The 12507-nt window shown below is 39.3% G+C and overlaps 1 protein-coding gene across 14 annotated transcripts in view; it reads left to right on the top strand.

The window, feature by feature from the left end:
• The window catches only part of LOC101891151 (mucin-12), a 133090-nt gene that overhangs the window by 14398 nt on the left and 106185 nt on the right, over nt 1–12507 (top strand). For all 14 annotated transcript variants that reach the window (XM_020039230.2, XM_011296845.3, XM_011296847.3 and 11 more), the window contains 2 exons: nt 4909–4953; nt 5044–5070. In XM_020039230.2, the coding sequence (XP_019894789.1) occupies nt 4909–4953; nt 5044–5070 (72 nt within the window). The remainder of the gene's footprint in view (nt 1–4908; nt 4954–5043; nt 5071–12507) is intronic.

Genomic DNA, 12507 nt, shown 5'->3' on the forward strand with positions numbered 1-12507 from the left:
ATTGGAGAACGCATGGCGTTATTTAACTTATAAAATATTTGGGGGTCTTCTATTTAATAAAGACAACCTCAAGATCACATATTATACGTCTAGGTATCCTCAAGTCTTAATAAAAGAATTCTTCCTTTGGAAAAAGACCACAAGGTATTTTAATGCCGAAGAAGACCGCAAAGTATTTTTATTTCAAAACAACCAAAGTCTTTCTATTTTTAGGGGACTATAAGTTATTCTAGTCTGAGGTGCCGTGAATGTCTTAAATCGATTTTTGGAACTTCGAAAAAGTCACGAAATACCTCCCATAGATTGTGTTGAATGAAATGAAATAACAATTACATAATATTTCTTATCGCACTCCAAAGAAAATAATTATTTTACGATTAATAAAAGAAAAAAAAAAAAAAAAGCCGCATGCGAACAATATCGAAAGAAGTTTACTTAAGGCCGGTTGGTTGATTGTTTGGTTTGGTGACACTCACATTCGTTCCATTAAATTTTCAATTAGCCGTAAAAACAGGCGGCTAATTGACAACAATTTGACTTGCATTTGTTTGAAATCACCTTAGTAAACGATTTTCCCCTTCTACCCTCCCCGTTTTCCCCCCCACAACAACTCTCTGTGTAATAGACATGTCAAATTAGTTTAGTTATGTAGTTAGTTTATTGCTACACGCTAGTTATTAGCTGATGATGTTGTGTACCGGACGTGGAGGAGGATGGGTTACTACTTATTATCTGATAGTTATCTGCCACGCTGATGACTGTAATATTTCAATTTGTTAAGTATATATAATTAAATGAATTTATTGTCATTGACTTACTAAATTGATAAATTAATTTCAATACTTTTCACATTTTTTGTGTGTGTTCTCCCCCCATGCCATTCGTGTTACAGGGGTATTATTTATTCATAAGCTGATAATTTTGTTTAATTTTTTTTTTGCTTGTTCTTTTTGCTGTTGCTATAGATAATTATAATTATTACATTTTAATTGGTCGCTTGTTGCTCATAAATATTTACTTGGCTTTGTTTTATAATTTGTTTCGTATTTGCTTCCTTTTTTTTGTTTTAAAGAAAGAAAATTGATTTTAATTAAGTGGTGTCACCATTGATAAGTGACACGTTGCGTCGTCGGCGGCTTGAGTGACACTTTTAATTTGTTAATGTCAGTTATTATGAATTGTTTACTGTGACAATATACAAATATGAACAAAAAATACTTGAATGTATATTTTTATTTACTTATTTATTTATATCTACAAATGTGTGTACAACGTCTGTAATTAGGTATTTCCATTAGAAGAATTCTAAATTTAATCTCAAGAAATTATAAAAACCATGTTTGTATGTGATTTTGTGTGGTTTGGAATTCAAACACACACACATACAAGTAAACAAGGGTTTTTTTTACTAAATTTTTATCTGGAATTTCCATAGACTCTAGTATATAATGTTAGGTTGTACTTGAAAGCAGGACATAGGGTACATTTTTCAAGTAAATCAAATCCAGATGAATAAAAATACTATTTGACATCCATTATACCCTCTACCTTGGAAAGGAGGGTATATTAAATTTGTCATTCCGTTTGTAACACCTCTAAATATTCGTCATAGACCTCATAAAGTATATATATATATATTCATGATCAGCATAAAATTCTAAGTCGATTTTTAAATTCCGTCTCTCTGTCCTTCAGCCTGTTGAAATCACGATACAGCTCACATTATTTGATGTAGAGCTTTAAAATTTGTCGCAGTAGTTTGCATTGTGTCTAGGATGGATGGTATTGAAAATTAGATATATCGGTTCCCGTTTTGGGATATCCCCTCCCGATATTCGGTATTTTTATATTTTTAGCCAAATATTTCCAGTAATTTGCCTAAAAATTGGTATTTGTAGTTCGTTATGTGTTCTAGCTCTAGTGGCGGAACATTGTACATATAGGTGCACGTTTTCTTTTAGCCCCCATATAGGGGTAACTACCGATATTTTGATTACTTTTGTCACATTTATCAACGGATTTGTCTAAACATTGGTATTTGTAGTTTGTTATGTGTTCCAGTCCCAGTGGCGAAACACTGTATATATAGGTCCACTTTTTCGTATAGCTCCCATATAAGGGTACCTCCGGATTTTCGGCATTTTGATAGTTTTAGCCACAAATTTCCACCAATTTGTCTAAAAATCCGTATTTGTTCGTTATGAATTCTAGCCCGGGGGGAAGAATAACATTGCATATCTAGGTACACGTTTTCGTATAGTTCCCATATAAGGGCACCTTCTAATATTCGGTATTTTGATGAAGGTTTTCAGGTTTTGGTTATTTGATTATTTCTAATCCCCGGTGACAAAATGATACATTTTAATATATTTTCTAAATATTTTGTTTGGAATTCTATATTTTTTTTCTGTTGGACCTTTAGCACCTCCTCCAAAGAAGAGATTCAGTACAATCTATCCACATTGTTATTTGATATTGACATGAGAGGAATTGAATCTATCTAAAAAATATGTTGGCGTCTTCTATTACATATTGACGACCTCGGGATCTTATATTGTAGGAATCGTCAAGGTCTTAGTAAGAAAAAAATATGCAAAAATGAAGACCACAAAGAATTTTTATATCATCAGCCATATGACCAGAGAGGGTATATACAGGGTGAGATGAAAAAACTGCAACCAACTTCAGGCTGCTCTCATTTCTAAGCCACTCGTCCGACAGCTGTTAAAATTATTCCAGTGACAGCTCATTACATTGTTTACAAGCTTACAAAAGCATTTTGGTGAGAATTTGCCAGAAAAAAAGTTATTTGTAATGGAATTCAAGCGCGATAGTGTGATTTCTTTATATTTGGCTTGAAAACCACAAGTGGCTATCGTTAGAGCACTCCAGCATTTAAATGTGAATAAATCTTTTGCTATTAAAAGCCATTAAAATTCCAAAAAGTGCAAGAACTTACACTGCAATAGAAAGAAAATAGACTCAAAAGAGGTAAAGAGTTGCTCCGCTTGGCTGAAACTCGATTTTGATTGTGTTTACTTGCCAAAGAGGTCAGCTGAAAATGTGCAACTTCGGTTGGCCACCAGAACTCAAGCGCCGGCCATGGTGATGGTGTGGGCCGCCATAACACCGGTGGTCGCTCTCCGCTCGTGTTAATCGATCGTGGCATCAGAATAAACGCCGAAAATTATCGCGAAAATATTCTGGAGGGTGTATTATAGCCTTGGGCACACAAACATATAACCTTGGGCACACAAACAGACCTTGGACATTCCAACAGGTCTCAGCACCATCGCACTCAGCACGCGCCACCCAAGAATGGTTACAAAATTAGGTTCATTTCTAGCACACAATGGCCATCAAAATCTCCGGATACCAATCCGTTAGACTATTGTGTCTGGTGTATTTTGGAAACCAACGTTGGCACTAAAAATACCAAAGTGTCGATCACCTCAAGAAAGCGCTTCGCCGGGAATGGGCCAAAATATCGCAGAGCAACATTCGGGCAGCGTGTGACGGTTTCATTGGCCGTTTGAAGGCCATAATTCGTGACTTAGATGACCAATTCGAACAAATCGAAACTTATTATAAAATTTGAACCTATTTCCGACATTTTTTGCTTTCCTTCCGTAAAATTAAAAAAAGGTAAAAATTATGGTGTTTGACTTTGTTGCAGTTTTTTATCTCACCCTGTGTATCATTTGATGCGGCCAAAACGTGCCGCATCGAAATAACGGTTTTAGACCCTAGGTCTTTTTGGACTCAATCTGTTTCAGGACACTTGGAGTCGATCTAGCGATGTCCGTTCGTCTATCTGTCTGGCTGGTGCGCACAGTAACTCTCGATTTTGTTCAAACTTGGTACTTCGTAATATTATCGTCAAACTTAGATCGAGTTCGGAGATGAACAATATCGGTCCACTCTTTCTGGTACCTCTTTCCACAAAAGATCGTAATTTCCAAAAAAGAAAAAAATACTGTACAGGAAAAGAAAGGATAATCCAACTGTGCTCGACCTTTGCAAATCCCAGTATTTGCATCAGTGGTAGCTCAGGTGCGAAAATGGACAATATCGGTCCACACCATCAAGTACCTACCCCACAAAGTGTCAACATTTTGGATAATTATAACTCTTACAAAATTTGATGTAAGAGTCCGATTGTCTTCAAATTACACACATAACAATATTTTTACTGACCCAAGGTAAATCCGACGGGTACTATTTTACTTGTTTTCTAATATTTTTTGTTTTTATTTTAAGGTTAGGATTTTTTTATTCAATCTAACCTGAAATGTTGCTCTTAATATTTTGCAACATTCTATTCGTAAGGCTTTAAACTATAATATAATATTTTTAGAGTCGTTTCACCTGTTTACCAGTTTTTCATTCATTTTGAGGTTTGATATTGTATTTTCCGTTCGACCTAACCTAACATTTTTAACATTTAAATTTGAACGTTTTTCATCAACATAAATTTAAATATTGTTGTCTAGTGTGTGCACCCATTGTCGGTGTCGAATAAAACACTTGAGAACAATTTGTGTTTCTTCTTCATATCAAGTTTCAAGTGGTGGAAAAATAAACCACTACTAGCCAGTACTACAACAACTAGCCAAACGAACCCCATTCCCACTCCATTCACTCATTTGCTATTAATATTCTAACATTGCTATCACCCGAATGGAAACCAAGCCCCCCAACGCAGTGTACAATCAGCTAATTCATAAAATGTAGTTAAGACCATAATTAGCTGATTTAATCTGTTTTTAAAATGCTTTCCATAAAAATCGTTTTAATTACCACCTATTTTTTCTGCTGTCATTAATCTAATCGTTAATTTGTGTTTTTTTCTATCTCTCCCAACAACAACAACAATAACTAAACCAACTGGAACATCAAACTCAACAGGCGGCAAACAGTAGAGTTAACAATATTGGCAAAGGATTTAATATCGTAAGTTTTGAAAACGGAATTCGCTTTAATCTGTTTTTTTGAACGCAACTAATGTTTATCTTTTCCCCCCCGCCTCTCTTTTTTTTGCAGTGTGATAGCGGCAATGATGAAAATAAGGTAGGTGGTGTTTGTTCAATTATATTTCAGTACTTTTTTTTTCTTTTTCGAAATTATCTTTATGAACTTAACGAAAGATCAAGAGTTTAATTGTCAGGTATTTATTTTTTTTCTGTACGTAATTAATTTATTGGCATTTTAATATTGACAACTTAATATGGACTCGTATGACATTTAAATTATGAATGAGGAATGGTTAGGTGGATTTATGATCGCGACAATTTTCTTCCATTTAAATATTTTAAGCGCTAAAATGATTGATAACCCATGAAATTTATATATTCCCATATTGCATTTATTGTACGATTATTTTTTTTTTTGAAAATCTCGGCAAAATTTGTTGTGCCTTTGATAAGAATTTTTGCTGTTGTTTTTGTTTGTTTTAAATTTATGACCTCAATTTATTTGGGGGGTTTTGAAATTCCACACGTTTCTAATGTTTGTTTTAGCGCCATGATTTTTTTTTTGTATTTTTTTTTGAGTAGTGAATAATGGAATTTCCTCTTTTGGGGTGATTGTTGTTTTTATTTTTGTTGGGTGTTTGATAACATTGTTGAAATTTGAATAAATATTGGCGCAAACAAATTCAAATCTCCCGCGCAATGAGTATACAGGAATTTGTTTTACATATAGGAGCTATTTCCAATAACCAAAGGACTTTGGAGGGTATATATCATGGAATCGATCTAGCGTTGTCCGTCCGTCCATCTGTCTGTCTGACTGGTGCTATAACTCTCGAAGGGAGTATCCAATTTGATCCAAACTTGCCACATCATAATATTATTATCAAACTTAGATCGACTTCGGAGATGGGCAATATCGGACCACACCTTCTGGCACCTCCCACACAAAGGGCCGCAATTTTCAAAGAAAATAATTTACTGCACAGAAAGAGAAAGGATAATTAAAAATTTTGCTCCAACTTTGCGAATCCTAATATTTGCATTAGTGCCATGTCAGGTGCGAAAATGGACAAAATCGGTCCACTCCATAAAGCACCTGCCCCACAAAGTGTCAAAATTTTGAATAATTATAAGTCTTATAAAATGTGATGTAAGTGTCCGATTGCCTTCAAATTACACACATCACAATAATTTTATTAACTCAAGGTCTGGTATGAAGATGGGATATATCGGTCCACTGCTTCGGGTACCTCCCACACAAAGGGCCGCAATTTTCAAAGAAAATAATTTACTGCCCAGAAAGAGAAAGGATAATCCGATTTTGCTCCAACCTTGCGAATCCTATTATTTGCATCAGTGGTAGCTCAGGTGCGAAAATGGACAATATCGGTCCACACCATCAAGTACCTACCCCACAAAGGTTCAACATTTTGAATAAATATAACTCTTATATAATATGTGATGTAAAAGTCCGATAGCCTTCAAATTACACACATCGTAATATTTTTACTAGCCCAAGATCATGTGTGAATATGGAATATATTAGTCCACTCCTTGTGGTACCTTCCCCACAAAGGGTAAAAATTTTGAATATCCATGAAGCTTATAAAACGCGAAATTAACATCCGATTCCATCCAGACTTGGTACATCTCAATATTTCCATCAACACAAGATCTGTTATAAAGATGGTACAGATCGGACCATTTCTTCTGGTACCTCTCCCACAAAGGCACAAAGTTTCGAATAACCAAAATGATTATTAAATCCGAAATAAGCATTCGGTTCTCCTCATATTTCATACATCCCATTATTTCTACTAACACATGATCTGCTGTGAAAATGGGATATATCGGGCCCCTCCTTCTGATACTTCCGCCACAAAGGGTCAAAATTTTGAATATCCATGAAGCTTATAAAGCACGAAATTTGCATCCGATTCCATTCAGACTTGGTACATCTCAATATTTCCATCAACACAAGATCATTTAAAAATGTGGTAGAGATTGGACCATTTTTGCTGATACCTCTCCCACAAACGGTCGATGTTTTGAGTAACCAAAACAATTATTAAATCCGAAATAAGCATCCGGTTCTCTTCATATTTCACACATCCCATTATTTCTACTAACACAAGATCTGCTGTGAAGATGGGATATATCGGTCCACTCCTTCTGGTACCTCCCCCACAAAGAGTCAAATTTGTGAATATCCCTGAAGCTAACAAAAACACGAAATTTACATCCGATACCTTTCAGACTTGGTACATCTCAATATTTCCATCAACACAAGATCCCTTAAAAAGGTGGTAGAGATCGGACCATTGCATCTGGTACCTCCCTCACAAAGGGTCGAAGTTTTGAATAACCAAAACGATTATAAAATCCGAAATAAGCGGCTAGTTCTCTTCATATTACACACATCACAATATTTTTATTAACCCAAGGTCTGGTATGAAAATGGGATACATAGGTCCGTCCACTCCTTCTGGTACGTCCCCCACAAAGGGTCAACATTTTAAGTATCCATGAAAATTTGTTCGATTTTCTTGTAATTCAGCACATACCAATATTTATATCTGTATTAGATGAAATATGAAAATGGTATACTTCGGTCCGCTATAGCTGGCATCTCACGCCTATTTCCACATTTTCAAAAATTTGCACATATCTCATATAAAGTCGATATAATTCAAATCTGGCACGTTGTAATATTTATATCAGTCTTAGTTCAGATATGAATTGGTCAATATTGGCCATATGCTTCGAAACCTCCCCCATAAAGGGTAAATCATAACTCAAGGCTGGAGATATACATCTGTTGGAAACACCGACTGATACTGTTTTTTACTATTTATTTTGATTTTCAAAAGAAATTTGAAAATCAAATTTTGAAAGTTTTGGAAAGTTGTCCCAGTGTAGACTTTTCATATTTTTTTTCCGAATGCCCGTTTTATAACGGCATCTATTGTTAGTAGTACTTTGAAGAGCCTAGAGGGGATGACCCATATGTTTTTATTTTGGTTTCAGGTTAACTGAAAGCATTCAATATTTCTTGGCATTGTCTATCCTCCCCAAATTTTAGCGATTTTATGGAAAACCAATTTGTCCATTATTCCAATATTCCCATGGTGGTGGAGTACATAAGAAGTTCGGTACGCCAGAACTGAACTCCATTAATACTTGTTTATGTTTTTCTTATTGATGTTTTTTTTGGAGCCCCTAAATCTCCCGCGACAATACAAAACAAAAAAAAAAAAAAATATTTTATAAATCATCCACCATGTTCCGTGAACAGCAGGTTATTTTCGGCCAATTCTAATTTATTGGCCCCGCTCATATTACGAATACGAATGATTAGCATTCAACAAAATTTATTTCGTTGATAAGACCAGACCACCTTCGTCGTAGTCGTCGATGTTTTATGTCTTGTGAAGTTAACAAAAATAGACGCTGGAAGCTAAATATCTCAAATAGTTATTAGCATAAAGTTCCTCTTCTTCGTGTTTTCTTCAATAGATTTTGCCGCCCAGCTTTTGTTGTGGTTTGTGTTGTTGTTGTAGCAGTTTTACACGTTCTGTTGTTTTTTCCGACTAATCTGGTTCTTCCTCAATGTCCAGGTTTAGGAATTCTGCTACCTTTATGGGCTGTAGCCATAGATCCTCTGGACGGAGTTGGGTAGGCTTGGCAGGACAATTAAACAAATGCAGCGTGTTGTGCGGGCCTGTATCACACGCTGGGCAGGCGTTCCGCACATCCTCATCAATTCGTGCCCAATACGAATTTAGACGGCTGCACCATCCTGAACGTAGTTGGGCCAAAACTACCCTGGTTTGCCTAGGCAGCCGACGTTCTTCAGCTGCAATGGATGGGGGGTGGACTCCGAGTATGGCATTCATACTGTAATTATTAACTACCTCTGCGACTGCATCAGTATGAATGCTATTCAGACCTGCTTGATAGGCTTCATGATCTAGAGGCTCTCTCTTATATCGCTGGACCTCTCTCTCTAGATCGTGCAGGTCCTTCCTGACACGCCTGGGTGGGGGAGTTCTATCCACCATATGGTGGTTAGGGTGACTCCCGCGATAACACCCAAGCAGGTACTGCAACGAAAGCATATGATTATGCTGACGTAAGGGAAGAACCTTCGTCTCCTCATGTAAGTGGTCCACAGGCGTCATGAGGAGGCACCCTGTTGCAGTTCTCAGGGCGGCATTCTGGCAGGTCTGAATACATTTCCACTGCGTTGCACTTGTATTCGCCGACCACACTGGAGCCGCATAGCTAACCACAGACCGACCTATCGCTTTATAAGAGGTCAACAAGGTTTCTTTATCCGCACCCCAAGTGCTGCCGGCTAGCGCCTTGAGGACCTTGTTCCTACTTTTCATTTTATCGCAAATAGCTGTGGCTTGCGCGGAAGACTTGAACATGCTATCGAATGTGACCCCAAGAATTTTGGGGTAGTTGGTGGTCGGAATTATATGCCCCTCGACCTGCACATTCAGCTGTGTTCTCATCTCCGCAGTCCATGTGGTAAATAGTGTGGCCGTCGATTTAGTGGCGGATATTTTCATATTCCTCGCGTGGAAGAAGGCGGCAAGCTCCGCGAGATAATTATTCACCCTGACACATATGTCATCAACTACAGGACCCGACGCCATGATCGTACCATCCGCATAAGTTACGATCTCGATGCCGTCTGGAGGGCGCGGAATTCCGGAAAGGTAGAGGTTAAACAGTTCCGGAGATATCACCCCACCTTGGGGAACTCCCTGTTTCACTCTACGAGGCTTGGACTTCTTATTCCGGAATTCCACGTACGACTGGCGTCCACACATATAGTTGACTATCCAACGTTTCAAACTTGGCCGGAGGGTAGTGTTCTCAACGTCCTCGAACAGCGTGGCATGGTTGACCGTATCAAAGGCCTTTGATAGGTCGAGAGCCACCACTATTGTTCTGTGGCACGGCCTGTTCTGGTTGAGTCCTCGACTGATATGTGTGGATATGGCGTGCAATGCTGTTGTAGTGCTATGTAGTGGACGGAAACCGTGTTGATGGTTAGCAACTGAATAGCTTCCTCTGATACTGGGGAGGAGTAAGGCCTCGAGAGTCTTTGCTACTGGCGACAAAAGCGAAATTGGCCTGTATGATTCGCCTTTGCTGGCATCCTTGCCAGGCTTCAGTAGCGGGACCACCCTGCCCATTTTCCAGGCTTCGGGAACTATGTGGGTGGCTAACGACAAGTTAAGGACTTTGGTTAAATACTCAACTCCCGGCGTATCCAGTTGCTTCAACATTACCATTGATATTCCGTCCGGGCCCAACGCTTTAGATGACTTAGCGTTTCGGATGACATTCGCAACATCACCCATCGTAAACTGTGGAGGTACATCCTCGGCGGGAAGAGCTCTTATACGACGTAGTACTCTTCGCCTCGCCCTATCACTCTCGGGGTGCTCGACAAATTGGCAGTTAAAACAGCCAGCGCACCTCTTCGGATCAGTCACAGTTACGTCGTTAAATGTGACTGCTGTCCTATCATCCTTTTTCCCAGGGTTCGAGAGTGACTTTACCGTTACCCACAGTTTACTCAAATCGGTTCCGATGTTGCAACACTTCAGATGGTCTAGCCACTTTTTCCGCTTATGCTCCTGTACCAACCGGTTGACTTCCACTGTCAGTTCACTGACTCTGGGATCAGTAGGGTTGGTACGTCGGAGCTCATCACGCTCATTCGCTAATCCCGCTGCCTCTGCTGGGAAATTTGGTCTTACTTCGGGTATTCGACCAGCAGGTATATAGCGAGCGGCTGCAGCTTTGATGATGTCCCGGAAAATCCTTTCAGCTACCCGAACATCAGAAGGATTGGGCAGTTCTCTGAAGCAAAGGTTGGTGAACTCTCTGAACTCGGGCCAGTGGGCTTTCCCATGGTTAAGGAAAGTGCGGCGTTCAGAGGTTATGAAATCGGGCGATCTGCTGATGGAGACGATTATCGGGAGATGGTCTGAGCCAAGAGAAATGACGGGTTGCCAAGTCACGTCATTTATCAGACCGGGTGACACGATGGTTAAGTCTGGCGAACTATGACACTCTCCTCTTATTCGGGTGGGGGCATCCTCGTTTACCGTGCAAAATGTGGAGCAGTCAATCTGCTCTGCCAACGCTGATCCCCTCTGGTCATTACCTAGGACGGAATGCCACAACTCATGGTGGGCATTGAAGTCCCCTAGTACCAGGCGGTTATTGCCTTCCAAAAGTGGGCTTATATTAGGCAAGTAACGCGGTTCACAGCTATTAACCGGCGGGATATACACATTAAGCACCTCTACCTCGGCAGTACCACACTTGACTGCTACCCCCATACACTCCATGTACGGGTCACTAGAGACTAGCTCAAGCGAGATAGGTCTGTATTGAACAGAATGGTGTATCAGGAACGCTAATCCCCCACCTCCACTTCTGGTGCGATCTTTCCTCAATACGTTGTAACCATTGCAACGTTGTAAGCTACAATTTTCATTGAGCTTGGTTTCCTGCACCGCTGCGATCTTGATATTCCTCCGATTCATAAAATCCACTATCTCATCAATTTTACCTCGGAGTCCGTTGCAATTGAACTGCAAGAACGATGCATTGTCCGGAATTGGAACAGCAACATGTGGCGTTAAGTGCTGCGGTAAAGGTTGCAGTTCTGGAGACTGCGGGGGAGTTCCATACTCCGACGACGACTCGGAAGTTGACGACGAGGTCGTGGACTCACTGGGGACTACGTTGGTGCAGCACGAAGCAACATAGTCCCTATCGCTATAGTCTCGCAACCGGGTTAAACCGGAACAATTTCTAAAATGCACCCATCCTCTGCATCCATTACATCGCACCGAGACTGATCTATGGTGGATGGTGTTTTGGCAAACCGTACAGAACCATGGTCCGGGGTTTTCCTCAAGCCCGGCACGGACCAAAAGAATCCGGAGCAAGCATTCCGGGATGTGCTGCTCCCAAAACAGAAAAATAAACAAACACGAACATGTATACACTGGGTTGGCAGCCGCTGGCCGAAACTGGAGTGTTGTTGTTTCGGGTCAATCCGGTGTCGTAGAACCCGCTGCCGTGGGATTGTGTGGTTTGGTTGTGGTTTGTGTGGTTATTGTTGTTGTTTTTTGTTTTTTTATTGACGGCTTTTATTTAGTTGAGTTATTATAGAAATTGATTAAGACCATCATCATCATTATCACAACATTAGGTTTTTGTTGTTTTTTTTTTTATTATTGTTGTTGATGTTCTGTTGTTGTTGTATCTACGCACAGCCGCCAACAACAGTAGGTGGTATTTAAATTAACATAAATAAAAATCGTTTTCCCCCTTTAGGCCAAAACACAAAAAAAAAAAAAAAACAAAAACAGATTCAAATTATGAGAATGGTGTCGATGGAGGAGATGCCGCTGCCGTTGATGATGATGATTAGGTGTGTGTGCATGTGTGTGGAGTCTTTTGTTTTTATTATTGTAATTTTAATGCTGTTAACAAA

The sequence above is a fragment of the Musca domestica genome, unplaced genomic scaffold (genome assembly GCF_030504385.1).
Source record: "Musca domestica strain aabys unplaced genomic scaffold, Musca_domestica.polishedcontigs.V.1.1 2, whole genome shotgun sequence".
In the NCBI taxonomy this organism is placed as follows: domain Eukaryota; kingdom Metazoa; phylum Arthropoda; class Insecta; order Diptera; family Muscidae; genus Musca; species Musca domestica.